The sequence below is a fragment of the Schistocerca americana genome, chromosome 1, assembly GCF_021461395.2.
Source record: "Schistocerca americana isolate TAMUIC-IGC-003095 chromosome 1, iqSchAmer2.1, whole genome shotgun sequence".
Lineage (NCBI taxonomy): Eukaryota > Metazoa > Arthropoda > Insecta > Orthoptera > Acrididae > Schistocerca > Schistocerca americana.
Window position 1 is genome coordinate 904,797,351 of NC_060119.1, and position 18,853 is coordinate 904,816,203.

At 41.0% G+C, this 18,853-nt stretch overlaps 1 protein-coding gene across 1 annotated transcript in view; it reads right to left on the reverse strand.

Moving 5' to 3' along the window:
* The window catches only part of LOC124547608 (venom carboxylesterase-6-like), a gene marked incomplete at its 5' end in the record, with an annotated part of 214,939 nt that overhangs the window by 55,695 nt on the left and 140,391 nt on the right, over nucleotides 1-18,853 (reverse strand). Inside the window, one exon of the mRNA XM_047125118.1 lies at nucleotides 12,662-12,846. Coding sequence (XP_046981074.1) covers nucleotides 12,662-12,846 — 185 coding nt within the window. The remainder of the gene's footprint in view (nucleotides 1-12,661; nucleotides 12,847-18,853) is intronic.

Here is an 18,853-nt window from a genome sequence, read left to right on the forward strand (position 1 = left end):
GAGCAGAGAGAGGGGCAAGGAGGGGATGGACAGAAAGAGGGAGAAGAGTTGATGTACAGAAATAGAGAGGAGGAGGAGATGGATAGAGAGAGGGATGCAGGAGATGGGTGGAAGTTGTAGAGGGCTAATTGGTAAGTGGAAAGGGAAGGGGACGAGGAGAAGGAGAGTGTAGAGTGACAGAGGGGGGGGGGGGGGGAAGGAGAATATGAACAGACAGAGGAAGCAGAAGAGGTGGACAAAGAAGGAGTAGGAGGAGATGGAGAGATGAGGGTGGAGGAGGGGATGGACCGATAGACTTGGGAGTGTTAGCTGGACAGAGGGAGAGCAGGAGGAAGAGATGGACACAGATAGCAGTGAGGAGGAGATGTGTGCAATACATGTGAGTGAAGCTGCAGGGAAAAGGCTAGTATATATATATATATATATATATATATATATATATATATATATATATATATATATATATATATATATATATATATATATATAAAGGAGTGTGTATGAACATATGTATATATGTATGTATGTCTGGGATCTCCTCTCAAACCCCTGGATCAATCTCAACTAAGTTTGGCAAACAAACATCTGACTTCAAGCGTATCGGCATTGTGATGTTTATAACCTCCCAGCTCTAATAACAGTGGAGATATGAGCAGAAACATGCTTTTTCAGCACCTGTCAAACAGGCATGCTGTGTAGAAACAGTATTTACCGGCCTTGTTGGCCTGTTTTGTGGAGCAGGCTCTATGCCAGGGGAAAGACAGAGTTTTCCAGGCTCTGACGTGTACACTGTCTTGCATGACAGCCATGTTGTGTTGGAGTAGTATAAGTGTGTTGGTAGGATAGAAGGTGTGTATAGACCTAGAGTGGGAGCAGAAGAGGAGAAAGGTAGGTAGAGGACAGTGACTAGCCAAGGTTGAGGGCAGGGGAGGTATGGACATGAAGGACATATTGTAGGGAGCATTCCCACCTGTGCATTTTGGAAAAGCATGTGTTGATAGGGAGAATCCAGATTGTGTGGAATATAAAGCAGTCTTTAAAGTGAAGCACATCATGTAGAGTGATATTTTCAGCAATTGAGTGGTCTAGCTACCTCCTTTGTGTGGTGAGTAGCAATTTGGCCTTTCCATATTGTTGTATCCCAAGTGTTCTTGCTAACAGTTACCAAATTTACTTCTGTGATGTTTTGGCACATATTTAGAATTTCGTTTTTGCAATATATAGCTGCAGTCACCCCAAACAAATACTGCTCAGCACATCTTTCATGCAATTCCCAGTGTTGATGGAAAGCATTGGTTTGTTCCCTTTTACAAACAAAGTGATTTTTAATACATCTACATCTACATCCATACTCCACAAGCCACCTGACGGCATGTGGTGGAGGGTACCCTGAGTACCAGTACTCCAGTAGTAACGGCACCACCCTGGCCTGCACAGACTGCTACTGCCATGCAACAGTGCTGTTCAGTCACTGCCAGAGCACTGGTTATTTCTCATGTTTTTCCATCCCTGTTAATAAATATCAATAAACCCAATATCCATTAGCCTAATTTTGGACCACTCTGTCAAATGGGCATGTAAAGATCCTGCTTTAAAAATAATTTCATTTGTAATGGGCAACAAACTGATGCTTTCTGTAAACACTGGGCAGTGCATGAAAGATGTGATGAGCAGTATTTGTTTGGGCTGACACCAGCTATGCATAACAAAAACTAAATCACAAAAATCTGCTGAAACACCAGAGAAGATGCACCTGCTGACTGTCAGATATTACTACTATTCAACTTTGATGTCTGTAACAATTTATTTACTTTCAAAACATCATATCTGTTCAAACTAATGAATTAATTGCATTATTTTTATGTTTTCTGTGTTTTAAATGGTGACTGGGCTAGTTTGAGTTGAACAAATATCTTCGGAAAGCTATATACTTTGAATTCTTTGTGTGAAGTGTAACACATAAGAAGCCCCCAAAACTTTACTCAAAACCTGTGACAGAACTGAGTCATTAACACGATAAGACTGAATCATAATGGTCCTCGTCTCCCAATTGAACAATTGTTGTGCAACCATGCCTATTTTGTTGCAGAATTTGTTATTTTATGATATGGAGCACCCGGTGGTAATAGGGAAGGTGTCAACTTTTGGAAAAGACACGTTTTGACCATCAAATTTCAATTTTCTTCCCTCTACTATGCACAGAAAATGATATTTCCTCTTTCCAAATGATGTATTCGTGTCCATGTAAAATCACACTTCCACTATAAAATGTCCATATTCTTCATAATGTGATTCATTCATTCACTATGTAAAATTAAATGTTATTCCAGCAAGCAGCCACAGGTATTGTTCATGTACGGAAAAAGGTAAACTATGGCTGGAATAAAGGGAAGGGATGTCCTTGTATGAATTAAGGGTGGATATTGGACAGGTGTACTACAGTCATGATTATGTTATGATGGTGAGGGAGTTGGTGAGTGTACATGAAACATATGACTCAAGAATCAAGAAGCTTTGTTCACTATAAATCATTTCACAGTGATATGGGTTTAGTCAATTTGTTCCTGCATGCCAGAATGTTGGACCAATCTTTTTTCTGCATATGGAGAAGGGCAGATTTGTGGAAGTTATGGAGAAAAGATGTTTCATACAAGTTCACAGTGCAGAAACCACTACCATGTACACACACATGTACATTAATCCTGGTTCCATAAATCGTGAGTATGACATTTCGTAATGATGTGGAATGTGTCACTTTAAAATAACTTTTTTTACACAAAATAATTAAATTTTTTAACAATTACTACTTCATATCTAAAAATTCATCTATTGAGTAGAAGGAGTTGTCATTCAGAAATTCTTTTAAATTGCTTTTAAATGTTAGTTGGCTATCTGTCAGACTTTTAATGCTATTTGGCAAATGACCAAAGATTTTTGTGGCAGTATAATTCTGCGCAAAAGTGGATTTAATACAGAATAGTGAAGATAATCCTTTCTTCTAGTGTTGTAGCTATGCATTTTGCTGCTAGTTTTTAATTGGTATGGGTTATTAATAACAAATTTCATGCTGTTGTTGTTGTTGTTGTTGTTGTGGTCTTCAGTCCTGAGACTGGTTTGATGCAGCTTTCCATGCTGCTCTATCCTGTGCGAGCTTATTCATCTCCCAGTACTTACTGGAACCTACATCCTTCTGGATCTGCTTAGTGTATTCATCTCTTGGTCTCCCTCTATGATTTTTACCCTCCACACTGCCCTCCAATGCTAAATTTGTGATCCACTGATGCCTCAGAACATGTCCTACCAACCGGTCCCTTCTTCTTGTCAAGTTGTGCCACAAACTCCTCTTCTCCCCAATTCTATTCAACACCTCCTCATTAGTTATGTGATCTACCCATCTAATCTTCAGCATTCTTCTGTAGCACCACATTTCGAAAGCTTCTATTCTCTTCTTGTCCAAACTATTTATCGTCCATGTATCACTTCCATACATGGCTACACTCCATATAAATACTTTCAGAAACGACTTCCTGACACATTAATCTATACTCAATGTTAACAAATTTCTCTTCTTCAGGAATGCTTTCCTTGCCATTGCCAGTATATGTTGGATATCCTCTATACTTTGACCATCATCAGTTATTTTGCTCCCCAAATAGCAAAACTCCTTTGCTACTTTAAGTGCCTCATTTCCTAATCTAATTCCCTCAGCATCACCAGACTTAATTTGACTACATTCCATTATCCTCGTTTTGCTTCTGTTGATGTTCATCTTTTACCCTCCTTTCATGATACTGTCCATTCCGTTCAACTGCTCTTCCAAGTCCTTTGCTGTCTCTGACAGAATTACAATGTCACTGGCAAACCTCAAAGTTTTTATTTCTTCTCCATGGATTTTAATACCTACTCCGAATTTTTCTTTTGTTTCCTTTACTACTTGCTCAATATACAGATTGAATAGCAACGGAGAGAGGCTACAACCCTGTCCCCTTCTCAACCACTGCTTCCCTTTCATGTCCCTCGACTCTCATAACTGCCATCTGGTTTCTGTACAAATTGCAAATAGCCTTTTGCTCCCTGTATTTTACCCCTGCCACCTTTAGAATTTGAAAGAGAGTATTCCAGTCAACATTGTCAAAAGCTTTCTCTAAGTCTACAAATGCTAGAAACGTAAGTTTGGCTTTCCTTAATCTATTTTCTAATTTAAGTCGTAAGGTCAGTATTGCCTCACGTGTTCCAACATTTCCACGGAATCCAAACTGAACTTCCCCGAGGTCGGCTTCTATCAGTTTTTCCATTCGTCTGTAAAGAATACACGTTAGTATTTTGCAGCCGTGGCTTACTAAACTGATAGTTCGGTAATTTTCACATCTGTCAACACCTGCTTTCTTTGGGATTGGAATTATTATATTCTTCTTGAAGTCTGAGGGTATTTTGCCTGTCTCGTACATCTTGCTCACTCGATGGTAGAGTTTTGTCAGGACTGACTCTCCCAAGGCCGTCAGTAGTTCTAATGGAATGTTGTCTACTCCCGGGACCTTGTTTCGACTCAGGTCTTTCAGTGCTCTGTCAAGCTCTTCACGCAGTATCGTATCTCCCATTTCATCTTCATCTACATCCTCTTCTATTTCCATAATATTGTCCTCAAGTATATTGCCCTTGTATAGACCCTCTATATACTCCTTCCACCTTTCTGCTTTCCCTTCTTTGCTTAGAACTGGGTTTCCATCTGAGCTCTTGATATTCATACAAGTGGATCTCTTTTCTCCATAGGTCTCTTTAATTTTCTTGTAGGTAGTATCTATCTTGCCCCTAGCGAGATAAGCCTCTACATCCTTACATTTGTTCTCTAGCCATCCCTGCTTAGCCGTTTTGCACTTCATGTCGATCTCATTTTTTAGACGTTTGCATTCCTTTTTGCCTGCTTCATTTACTGCATTTTTATATTTTCTCCTTTCATCAATTAAATTCAATATTTCTTCTGTTACCCAAGGATTTCTACTAGCCCTTGTCTTTTTACCTACTTGATCCTCTGCTGCTTTCACTATTTCATTCCTCAAAGCTACCCATTCTTCTTCTACTGTATTTCTTTCCCCCATTTCTGTCAATTGTTCCCTTATGCTTTCCCTGAAACTCTGTACAACCTCTGGTTTAGCCAATTTATCCAGTTCCCATCTTCTTAAATTCCCACCTTTTTGCAGTTTCTTCAGTTTTAATCTGCAGTTCATAACCAATAGATTGTGATCAGAGTCCACATCTGCCCCTGGAAATGTCTTACAATTTAAAACTTGGTTCCTAAAGCTCTGTCTTACCATTATATAATCTATCTGATACCTACCAGTATCTCCAGGATTCTTCCATGTATACAACCTTCTTTTATGAATCTTGAACCAAGTGTTAGCTATGATTAAGTTATGCTCTGTGCAAAATTCTACCAGACGGCTTCCTCTTTCATTTCCATAGTCACCTACTATGTTTTCTTTTCTCCCTTTTTCTACTCTCCAATTCCAGTCACCCATGACTATTAAATTTTTGTCTCCCTTCACTACCTGAATAATTTCTTTTATCTCATCATACATTTCATCAATTTCTTCATCCTCTGCAGAGCTGGTAGGCATATAAACTTGCACTACTGTAGTAGGCATGGGCTTCATGTCTATCTTGGCCACAATAAGGTGTTCACTATGTTCACTATGCTGTTTGTAGTAGCTTACCCGCACTCCTATTTTATTTTTATTCATTATTAAACCTACTCCTGCATTATCCCTATTTGATTTTGTATTTATAACCCTGTATTCACCTGACCAAAAGTCTTGTTCCACCTGCCACCGAACTTCACTAATTCCCACTGTATCTAACTTTAACCTATCCATTTTCCTTTTTAAATTTTCTAACATATCTGCCTGATTTAGGGATCTGACATTCCACGTTCCGATCCGTAGAATGCCAGTTTTCTTTTTCCTGATAACGACGTCCTCTTGAATAGTCCCCGCCCGGAGACCCGAATGGGGGACTATTTTACCTCCAGAATATTTTACCCAAGAGGACGCCATCATCATTTATCCATACAGTAAAGCTGCATGCCCTCGGGAAAAATTATGCCCCTAGTTTCCCCTTGCTTTCAGCCATTCGCAGTACCAGCACAACAAGGCCGTTTTGGTTAATGTTGCAAGGCCAGGTCAGTCAATCATCCAGACTGTTGCCCCTGCAACTACTGAAAAGGCTGCTGCCCCTCTTCAGGAACCACACATTTGTCTGGCCTCTCAACAGATACCCCTCAGTTGTGGTTGCACCTACAGTACAGCCATCTGTATCGCTGAGGCATGCAAGCCTCCCCACCAACGGCAAGGTCCATGGTTCATGGGAGGGGGGGGGGGGGGGGGCAAATTTCATAAGTCAGTATAAGTATTGCAAATGGAGTGAATGTCCTGCATTCCTCAAATAAATGTCTTCAAGGTGATCGTGGGTGGGCACCAGCTGTTATTCTGATTACATGCTTTTGTGCAATGAATACTTTCTCTCTTGATGATGAATTACCCCAAAATATGATGCTATATGAAAGTAGTAAATGAAAATAGGCATACTAGATTCATTTACTCATATGTTTATCACCAAAATTTGCAATAACGCTAATAGTGTGAGTAGCTGAAACTAACTATATCAGCAGATCATAGATGCTTTTCTCCCAGTTCAATTTCTCATCAGTGCACACACCCAGAAATTTTGAATATTCCGCCTTAGCAACAGACTTCTGTTCATAGCCTATATTTGTCATTGGTGTTACATTATATGTGTACAGAATTGTATAAACTCTGTTTTCTTAAAATTTAGTGAGTCCATTTGCTGAGAACCACTTAATAATTTTTTGAAAGACATTATTTTCAGTTTCCTCAGCTGATTGTTGCTTGTTGGGTGTGATTACTAATCTTGTATCATCAGCAAAAAGAGCTAGCTTTACATCTTCTGACTATAGAGTGACAAGTCATTAATATAAATTAAGAACAATAAGTGACCCAAGACTGAAATCTATGGGACACAATTCTTGATACCTACCCAGTTAGAGGACTCTCCTGATTTTTGCAGACTATTTGTACTGTTAATTTCAACCTTCTACATTCTGCCAGTTAAATATGAATTAAGCTATTTGTGCACTGTCCCACTCATACCACAATACTTAAGCTTATCTAAAAGAATTTCATGATTCACATAATCAGAAGTCTTTGAGAGATCACAAAATGTCCCAATGGATGATGTTTGGTTATTCAATGCATTTAATATTTGATCAGTGGATCTTCTTTTCTGTTGAAAAGCCTTTCTGAAAACCAAACTGACATTTTGTTAGTGCAGCATTTTTACAAATATGTGATGCTACTCTTGAATACAGTACTTTTCCAAGAATTTTGCATAAAGCTGTCAAAAGTGAGATTGGGTGGTAGTTGTTAGCATCAGACCTATCCCCTTTTTTATGCAATGGTTTAACAATAGTGCATTTCAGTCTATCTAAAAAAATGGCCTGTTTCAGTGAGTGTTTCAGTGGCTGAGAATCCTACTTATTTGTTGAGCACAAGCCTTTAGTACTCTGCTGATGCTGTCAATTCCATGTGAGCTTTTACTTTTGAGTGAATTTATTACTTCCCTAATTTCAGTAGTAGACATGGGTTGAATTTTAATTTTATCAAACTGCATAGATATTATCATATACTACCATGCATTTTCCAATGATTAGCTGGATCCTTTTTATCACTACAACACTTAAAAATGATTATTAAAAATGTTTTCTACTTCTGACTTCTTGTTAACAAACTTTTCATTGGCAGTTTGGTTTCAGCTGCCTGAGATGCAGTCATGTGTGCAAGTTGTGTTTGCACGAGTTTGTGTGTGTGTATGTGTATGTGTGTCTGTCATCTATTATTGACAGAGGGCTTGATTTCAGAAAGCTTTAATTGTGAAAGTCTTTTTGTTGGGCATTGCTGTGACTCAGAATCTCTGCTATATGGTGAAAAGCAACATTCTTTTTCATGATACTGCAACTTTTCACTGAGTTTGATAGAAATTCAGTCTTCCTATGCTCCCGATTCCCCTGATTCCCTTTTAACGATATTCCAAATTGTTTGAATTTCATTATCAGAAGTGCTAATTTCAGACATAATGCACATACTTCTGAACTTCTTAAAAACTTTTCTTAATACAGTGCAGTAGTTTTTATAATGTTTCACTGTTTTTGGATCATTACTCCTCCTAGCTATAAGATACAGTTCCCTTTTCCATTTACAAGATATTTTTATCCCTTTAGTAAGCCATGGCATTTTACATGGTTTCCTACAGTTACGTTTCACTGTTTTCTTAGGGTAACTGGTTTCAGATATACTCACAAAGGTATCATGAATAGGTTAAATTTTAAATTAGCATCAGGTTCCCTGTACACTTCATCCCAGTCTAACTGTTGCAAGCATTCCCTAAAATTTTAAATTGTTCAATGATTAATAGAACGCATTGTTTTGGAGGACTGTTTTGCATTGCTGTACGGAGCTATGTCATATACTGTAACTAGCTGTGCATCATGATCATTCTTAACAAGAAAAGTTTTTATTTGGTTAAATTTATCTTGGGTGTATGAAAAGCTTTCTATCAGACTCTTTCAGAAATGTACATTTAAATCCCCACAAAAATAAATTTGCTTCCCTCTGTCTGATAGATAGCACATCAAAGAATCCAAGTTTTTCTAAAGTAGTTGAAAATTTCCGAAAGGGGACCTATCACAGCTACAATTATAAAAGTGCCATTATTCAGTTTAAGCTCACATGCACATGCTTCTGTATGTTGCTCTAGACAAAAATATTTAGTTTCCACATTTTTCATACTATGACAGATTTTAACATATATGGGAACTCCTTCGCTTTCCATAGAGTCTGTACTTACATGTGCTGAAAGCTTATATCCACCTACATTTACCATTTCCATACCTGTGATTATATGATGTTCAGACAGGCATAGTACATCTATTCCATCCTCAATTTCTAAAACTTCTAAACAAACAAAAAGCTCTTAAACCCCTGATATTCTGATCCAATATAATAACATTATTTTTTACTGTACTGTTATGAGAATCTTGTAGTACTGCCTCTCTGAGTTTCTCATTAAGCTTAATTTCAATCAATGTTGGGTGACTGGACACTGATATTAGCCTAAACTCCTAACTCCCATGAGTTTCAGTGCCCCCCCTCAATATTTTGCTATCATCCCAGCTAGTTTACCCTTCCCTTTCCTATTGAGGCGCAGGCCATGTCTTGTGAAGTCCCACCTACTAATACCATACAGGAACCAAACATACGCCTGACAAAGTAGCCGCCTGAGGCAGCTGATCTAGCTCCATATTGACCCTTCTGACAGAGCTGTTCAATTGGGGCCAGTCAAACCACATGATGGCAGGAACCAAGCCAACATTTGTGTGGTTCATTGAAGATGCTATTTTTACCAGGTCACACTCAATGTCGTAGCCCTGATCCCTATCAATACTGTTTCCCACTCCATCCCCTACTGCTACATGATCCTGCTTTGTAAAATCTTTGCACAATGATCCCACATGCCTTATCACTTGGCTAAGACATGCACTGGGCTTGAAAATACTTATGACATGGTATCTGTCACCTAATTTTTCCTCCAAGGTCTGGCCCACACTTCTTCCATAGCTAATACCTAACAACAGAACTTTCCTCCTACTTCCTACTTTTTTGAAACAGTTGGTTTCCTAGTGAAAGTCTGTTGAGTGCTGACTACACTTAAATCTACATGAGCCTCTTCCTTAGTTGATTGAGGTAGCAAGGCAAATCTATTGTCTGTGCCAATGATGAAACTGTCAGATACTGTTCTTTTTCTGTGGCCCCTGTTCCTTGCTACCATTTCCCACTGTCTTCACCCTTCTCCCCCCTTAACCTCATCAGTTCCTCCATAGCACTATCCATTTCAGCCTTGAGGGCTCTAATCTTCCTTCCCTGTTCCGCTATGTTAAGGAAGTAGCTTAATTTTCCATGAATGGCTATATGGTCACGGCTAAAGACACAGTATTTCCAAACAACTGATTTGTAGAAAGGTGTCAGAATTCTGCAGTGAATAAAAAGTCTACACCCAACAAGAATACAGAAGGGGACCGGTGGGTGTCTTGCCGCCCCCCCCCCCCCCTCCTCCCCTCCTTTACCATTTTGCTGATGCCTATTGGTACACAACAGCGTTTCTCTGACCGAAAATGCGATGTACTTAGCCAATTATAGAGGACATGTAACTTAACATAGATCCAAACAACACCACAACTTTGAACGTTTTGCCTACACATTGTCAGAAGTGAAAAAAGCAATTAAAAAAAGGTGGGACAAATGGGCACTAAACCCCTAATCATTGGTTGCTAGTTTTGTCATTTAGCATTAATTCGCTCACCAAATAGAGGATGATATATTCAATGTAAATAGGCTTCCATTCTTACTGCATTCCAAATAGTCTAACCCTATGACATTATATGTGTACTTCTGTAAATATTAAGCAAGCAGATGCAGACAATATGCAACTGTTAATGAACAAGAATCGCTCTGTACCTTGAGCAATTTTCTTGTGTATTACAAAAAACTGAAGCCAAACATATTTAGTCTTACAAATGATGACTTTAGATAAATATAAAGGCACAGAATGGCTGCGTAACAGCATACTTATCGTTAGAAGGTGAAATGCCAATATTGGTGACAGATTTGCTTACTTGCAGAAAGAAACAGTTGTCTAGTTTTAGGACCTGTCAGTTTCTTTCCTGGAGGGAGGTAAGAGACAGATTCTGATGATCTGAAGTCTGACTAATCTGCCTCTGATTCCAGATTTCCAAAACCTATCTTTTTTTACTCCTTGAGGGAAAATACAATATCTCTGATTGACAAATTATAGATTTTTCTACCTTTGTAGGTGTTTATTGGAATTTTGGCTCCTGAAGGTAAAACATGCCTATCAATCTGTCATCTGGTATTTTCACAGTTTTTTCAAGTGAATTATCCTTTTGACAAAAATTACTATTTTATTTCTTATTATTAGTTTTGTCAGCTGTGAATGAGGAAAGTTTTTAGGTAGCTTATTTGTTATTATGGAAAGCATTTCTTTATACAGAAAAAATTGCAGTAATTGTGAAACTAAAAAGTTGACAATTCAGCTGCGTTCCCACATCATTATCATGTATCCAGACAATATAGTTGCAAACTACTGTAAATCACTTACTGGAAACAACTAAATCAAAATAATTTTTATGTAGAGATTGTATTAAGAAATGAGAATATATGTATTGTGAGAGGTGCCTTACTTTTCATGTTTTGGAGACTTCTCATCTGTTATGCACATGATGATTCAATAAAAATTAAGAGAATACAAAAAAAGTTATTACTTAAAGAAATGGAAGTATTTCTTTTTACTATTACAGAAACAAACACCACTCATAGATTAAATCTTAGCAATGCTCCCACTGGCCAAATGCTGCCTACAAGGCAGTACATGCAGCAGTCTACAATTGTGGGACAGACAAAAGAGGAAGAAAAATTGCTAGCTTTTAGAATAAAGCCTTTGTCAAATTAGAGTACAAATACACACACACATTGTGCCAGCTGACACACAATCAGCTGACACAATGCAGAGGCACAGTGGTGTGTGTGTGTGTGTGTGTGTGTGTGTGTGTGTGTGTGTGTGTGTGTTATAGCTCAACAAAGGATTTATTCAGAAAGCTAATGAGCTTTTTTTCTTTTTTGTGTGTGCCTGCTGGTTACTTGGTGGGAAATTAGAAAGGTATTTCAATTTGTATGTATTTTGCAGCTGTGAACATGACTGTGTTCAATGCAGAACAAGTTTGAATAAGAACACCTTCACACCCAATTTTTTTTTTTTTTTTTTTTTTTAATTACACAATGAGTTTCAGACCGTGTGGGCCCATCTTCAGTTGAAAATTGTCTAACAAATATTATGTATGCATCACGTAATTTAATAAAACAAAAAAATTGTAACAGAAGGCACTTTTATTCAAACTTCCTGTTAGGTAAGTACACTGAATAAGTAGAGTAAACTACTGCACAAGCAGTAAAAGGAGCTTTTTATGAAGCTTTCTTGTTCAGGTACAGACTTAAATAGGTCATTAGATATTGAATTCCAGCAAGTTTCTGCATAAATTAAATTCTGCAGGACAATACTGTACAGCCTAAATCTCTCATACAACACCTGGTATCATTATAAAAATGAAGTAACTAAAACCAAGCAAACTGCTTGCCATTAGGTACACTGACAAATGACTTCCCCTAAACCTCATTGGGAACTTTACTGTGGGAGTCAAATCATAGCATGGTGATAATAATTATCAGTGTCCTCAATCAGAACTATCTAACAGAAAATCAACATTAAAATATTCATAAATGACGAGTCTTAAGCGAATTCTATGCAGTGGTATTAATACACAAAATGATGAACTCAACAACTCTCACTGAACATCATTTACCTGAGAATTAAGTTACAAACAACTTCAAACAGAAGTGACATGTTTAACAGGAGCCTGTAAACAATTACATACACAAAGAGCAAAATACAGAACATTAGTGCATCTTTCAAAATCTTAATGAGATGTTTCTGTAGGTTTATTAAATAAATTGTTTGTGACCTGTACTATCTCATCAGCAGTATTTGTTGATAAGGGCTGTTCACCAACATAGAACTGTAGCACTTCTATTCCAATTTTTTGGTGTAATGCCTGTGGTGCTGTATAATTGTAGTCCAGAAGAAAAGGTGAAAGTTCCACAAAATGCCTGTTGAGCTCTTCCATAAGATCTTCATTAGTTACAAAATCTGTAAATACAAAATATATTTTTTAATTCAAGTGAAATTATTAAAACAGTTTACTCAAATGTTTTTCAGTAACTTTATAGTTGTCTTATTAAAATACAGATTATAAAAAATGTATAATTATTATGATAGACAAACCATATTTTTGAATTTCTACACAGCAATCTCAGCCAGAAGTGACTGAATGACATTAAGCGTGTGACAAATTTCCTCCTTCATATCCCCCATTGTAAAGCATTAATTAAACAAAAATTTTTAAAGCAAAAAGTTTTTAATGACTAGACAGCAATTTTCCTATTCCAGTTCAGCTGAATAAGAATATTGTTGTTTGGCATCAAAATGTTTTTGCTTTAAAAAATTTGTTTAATAAACTACATTAAGATCATCATCTCCTTCCTGACAATGTCAGGTTTCACTAATGTAAATCATTTTTTTTAAACTTATATACAGAGGTGGAGATCTCTATCATTGTATCAGCTTATGGATCTCTAATTTCAAGCATAGTTTCTGAAAAAAAATAATTATTGGTTATCATGGTCATTGTATAAAGCTTCTTGAGTCATGTGTTTACAAACACAAAAATTTATATCCTGGTGCTGAATAATTTCTATCAACATATCAGTTAGATGCAAGGTTGTAAACACATTCTAAACCTGGGATATACTGAAAATGTTCTACAAATGGTTAAGCAGTTATAAGGAGTGAAATTAAAACTTTCCTGGCATGCAGATAGTTCCATGAAATTTTCTGCCAGATGTCCATAACTTACAGACACAATATTTTGTGCAGAGTCCTCTTCAGGTGTATACTGGCAGAACTACGCTGAGCTATCCATTTAAAGCCTCGCTGGCACATGCACGCCTTCCTCACCTGTCACTGCACATACATTGCTAGATCTTGTGTGTGTCAGCTACTTGTCATCACAATACTATGAGGGCAAACACAGTTTTAAGTAGGAGTATTCAACATACTTTTGCCACTGTACACCTAAAGATGGCCAGAAGAATGTGCACTAAAATATCATGGCGGTGAATTATTGAAATCTGGCGTTTTACCCAAAATTTCATGGAATATTTGGAACTCTGACATCCGATAAATATGGTGCATTGCGTTATAACCTTTAATCACCAATAATTGCGTGGATATTCAAACACTCTCACTTAGACATGATAACAACTCAGTATCTCTTATTCGACTCTGTGCCGTGACATGCGGCCGGCGCCGTTCGTAGCTAGGTGGCGCTCCCACGCTCAGCCGAGTTGCGGAGCGCCTCTATTGCTGTTTGCATGTACTGTCGTGGTGGCACTGTTAAATGTCATGGCACTGTCACAACACTTTTCCCCCCTTGAAAAAAAAAAAAACACTCACTTCCTTGGAGACATGGACAGTGCGGAGACATCCATGGCCTCTTTTGAGGCCCTGAGAAGATCCCGCAGGGAGACATGAGAGTATGGTCCAAAATGTCCAGGACGGAAGCTCGTTCGTGGAACATGCCTCCTGGACGAGATGATGGGTGAAAACTCCAGAGCAGCATCCATAGGTGTCGTGGACCCGGGGGTGTGCTCCAGCGAGATGGGTCCTGGAGAAGGCAGCGTTGTGACTGGGGCCGGTTCTGGCATACTCGGAAGCAGTAGCGACGTCGGCTGCATCAACACGTACGGTAGATCGGCAGCAGCAACAGGACTGGCTTCTCGGGCTGGTGGAGGCGAAGGAAGGGGTGGTGGCACCGGTGTGGCCACCACTCGTGCGCACATCTGGTCATAATGGCGAACAGCCATGCCGTCATCCGTACGTATTTCACAAAGCCGGCAGCCGCGAAGAGCCTTGACCACCCCTGGAATCCATTTAGGGCGAGATCCATACCCTCGTGCCCACATGTCGGCGCCTACCGAGTATTTTCCCGCACTAGGGGACACAGCACAAGGCCTGACAGAGTGAAGCAGGTGCAGTAGAGTGCGCAGTTGGCGGCCATGCAAGAGTTCAGCAGGGCTGTGATCACCCAGAGGCGTGAGGCGATAAGAACTCAGAAATTGCAGCAGAGCGTCATCTGTGGAAAAATCACAAAGGAATTTTTTCATCTGGCTTTTGAAAGTGCGGACAAGGCACTCGACCTCCCCATTCTATTGCGGATGGAAGGGCGGTGCTGTAACATGATGAATCCCTTGTCCAGTACAAAAATCACGGAAGGCCTGCGAAGAGAACTGAGGGCCATTGTCCGTGACGATCATGGATGGAAGACCTTCTAGCGCAAAGATTTTGGACAAAGCCAGTGTCGTCGCCGCAGTGGTGGGCGGCGGACATCGAACAACAAACGGAAACTTCAAGAAGGCGTCAATCAACAGTAGCTAATAAGTACCGAGGAAGGGGCCAGCAAAGTCAGCGTGCACCCGTTCCCATGGCTGCGCCGGATCAGGCCACGGAGAGGGCATTGTACGAGGTGCGGCCAGTTGTTGAGCACACTGACCACACGCAGCAACCATGTGGGCGATGTCGGAATCAATACTGGGCCAATAACCATGCCTGCGGGCCAGGGACTTTGTCCGAGAAATACCCCAATGGCCTTCATGCAACAGTTTGAGAACATCTTTGTGAAGAGAGGCTGGCACCACGACCCGTGGAGATGCGCCATCCGTGGCCAGAAGAACAACACCATCAGGAACAGACAGACGAAGGCACAAGGCATGGTAGTTGCGAAGGGGATCTGATGCCTGGCCCTTGGTCCTGTCCGGCCAACCCCGTTGAACAAAACCGATCACCTGACGCAGGACCGGGTCCTGCGCCGTAGCCGGCGCGACCTGCGAACCTGTAAGTGGAAAACCCTTGACCGCACGACGTTCTTCCTCATCAATGTGGAAGCAGAGTAGTTCATCATGATTGAAAACTGGGTCGGGGCCCATCAGCAATCGCAACAATGTGTCAGGGTTGGCGTGCTGGGCCGTGGGGCGATAGTGAACCTCATAGTGAAAACGAGACAAGTATGAGGCCCAACGTTGCACGTGGTGAGCTACCTTATCCGGAAGCAACACCGATGGGCTGAACAGAGAGACCAGCGGCTTGTGGTTGGTGATGAGGTGAAACTTAGAACCATACAAAAAAAATGCTGAACTTTTTTAGAGCATAAATGATAGCGAGCGCCTCCTTTTCGATTTGAGAGTAATGCCGTTGCACATCGTTGAGGGTCTTGGAAGCATAGGCGATGGGCCGTTCTGACCCATCCTCATACCGATGGGCGAGAACAGCCCCTAGGCCATACTGTGACGCGTCAGTCGCCAGAACCAAGTGCTGACCCGGACGGAATGTGGCAAGACAAGGCATCGACTGCAAATGAGCCTTCAGGCGGACAAAAGCCTGCTCACGCTCGTCGGACCAACAGAAAGGGACGTTTTTGTGTAACAGCTGATGCAGAGGATGAGCTACCGTTGCCGCGGATGGAATGAATTTGTGATAATAAGCAATCTTGCCTAGAAACACCTGAAGTTCTTTGACTGTAGACGGCCGGGGTAGAGCGTTAATGGCTGCAACGTGCTGACGTAGAGGACGTATACCCTCATGGGACAAGTGGAAACCAAGATACACAATGGAGGGTTGGAAGAACTGTGACTTGTCCGGATTGCACCTCAACCCAGCTGAATGCAAAAACCTAAAACAGTGAACGCAAATTGCGAAGGTGCTCCTCAGTGGAGGCCCCCGTGACAACAATGTCATCCAGATAGTTTATGCAGCCGGGAACGGAAGCCGTGAGCTGTTCCAAAAACCGCTGAAAAATGGCCGGCGCACTAGCGACGCCAAATGGTAACCGCTGGTACTGATACAACCCACAAGGAGTGTTGACGACGAGAAATTCCTTGGAAGAAGCATCCAACGGCAACTGATGGTACGCCTCTGATAAGTCAAGTTTGGAAGAGAACTGGCCCCCAGCGAGCTTGGTAAATAACTCCTCAGGACGGGGAAGAGGATAAGTGTCAATGAGGTTCTGAGCGTTGACAGTGGCTTTAAAATCACCACACAATCGCAGACTCCGTTTGGTTTAGAAACCACCACGATTGGCGATGCCCATTCACTGGAGGTAACAGGAAGGAGAATCCCTGAAGATGTTAACCTGTCTATCTCAGCCTTGACAGGTGCACGCAACGCCACTGGAATAGGGCGTGCCCGGAAAAACTTAGGGTGAGCTGTAGGTTTAAGAGTAATGTGGGCTTCAAAATCCTTGGCACGACCCAGACCAGCAGAGAACACGGACGAAAATTCAGAACACAATCCATCCAGCTGTTGATACGGAATATCCTCAGATATGAGGTGCACATCATCATCAATGGAGAACCCGAACAACTGGAAAGCATCATAACCGAACAGGTTTTCAGTGCCCGCATGATCCACCACATTAAACGTGAGGTGCCTAACAACAGACTTGTAGGCAGTGGAAGCATCAAACTGGCCAATGATAAGAATTTTCTGTTTATTGTAAGTTCTCAGAATCGCATAACTGGAGACAAGGGAGGAGAGCCCAACTCCAAATACATGCGAGAATTAATGAGAGTTACTGCAGAGCCAGTGTCCACTTGCATGCGAATGTCTTTATCCAGAACACAAACAGTAACAAACAACTTATTTGGCTGAGAAAGCACACAGTTAACATCCATGTCTGATGCCTTGTCCTCATCGACAGGAACTTTAGGGGACTGACACACAGAAGCAATGTGGCCTTTTTTCCTACATGAATTACACGTGGCACAATGTTTTGGACACACGACCCTGTCATGCTGTACGAAACAACAGGGACAAGAAGGAAGTGCAGGAGGAACCTGCTTCTGTGGTTGCTGTTTTCGCTGCGAGCGTTGCGGCCCAACGCGACGTTGTTTATGCGAGTGAACCACCGCCACATCTTCGTTCTCCTGTGGAACAGGCAAATTGTCCATGTCGAAAGTTGACTGTACAGCGCCTACATCACACCACGCATCTATTTGCGCGCCAGCAGCGTGAGACACTTCAAAGGATTGAGCGATACTTAGAACTTTCGACAACGAGGGGTTTGGCAGTTGTAGGGCACATTGCCGAACTTCTTTATCAGGAGCAAGCCGTAGAATAGCATCCCTAACCATTGAATCAGCATAAGACTCATGATGAGTGTCCGTGACAAACAGACATTTCCTACTCAGACCGTGTAGTTCCGCCGTCCAAGCCCGGTACGATTGATTGGGCTGTTTACGACACCGGTAGAACGCCACGCGGGCGGCAATGCCGTGGATGTTTTTTCGGTAATAGTTAGACAATAAGTCACACATTTCTTGGAAGGACAGAGAGGCAGGTTCCCACAGAGGGTCTAACTGAGATAGCAGCTGATAGATCCGTGGGGAAATCCAAGATAGAAATAACGACTTACACATAGGAGCGTCGACAATGCCGAAAGCCAAGAAGTGTTGCCGCAAACGCTTCTCATAATCCTCCCAGTCTTCAGCGGCCTCGTCATAAGGAGGGAATGGAGGCGGAGAAGAGGTAGACAGATGATGAGTAAGTGACATCGACAACGCCTGAATAGCAGCCGTCAGCTGTGTTTGTTGTTCAATGAGCGCTTGCATAAGCTGTTCCATGTCTGCCCCGTCATGAGCACACAAATCCACAATGCAGTGAAAATATCCCATCCTCATCACCAAAAAGTGTTATAACCTTTAATCACCAATAATTGCGTGGATATTCAAACACTCTCACTTAGGAACAATAGCTCGTTATATGATAACAACTCAGTATCTCTTATTCGACTCCGTGCCGTGACATGCGGCCGGCGCCGTTCGTAGCTAGGTGGCGCTCCCGCGCTCAGCCGAGTTGCGGAGTGCCTCTATCGCCGTTTGCGCGTACTGTTGTGGTGGCACTGTTAAATGTTGTGGCATTGTCACAACACATTGTTAACACATGGATTACTTCAGACTGGTTAAAATTTCTCATTATTTATAAGAAGTGTGATAGAAAGGACCTAATTAACTGTCATGCAGTTTCCTCAATGTCATATTTTCCC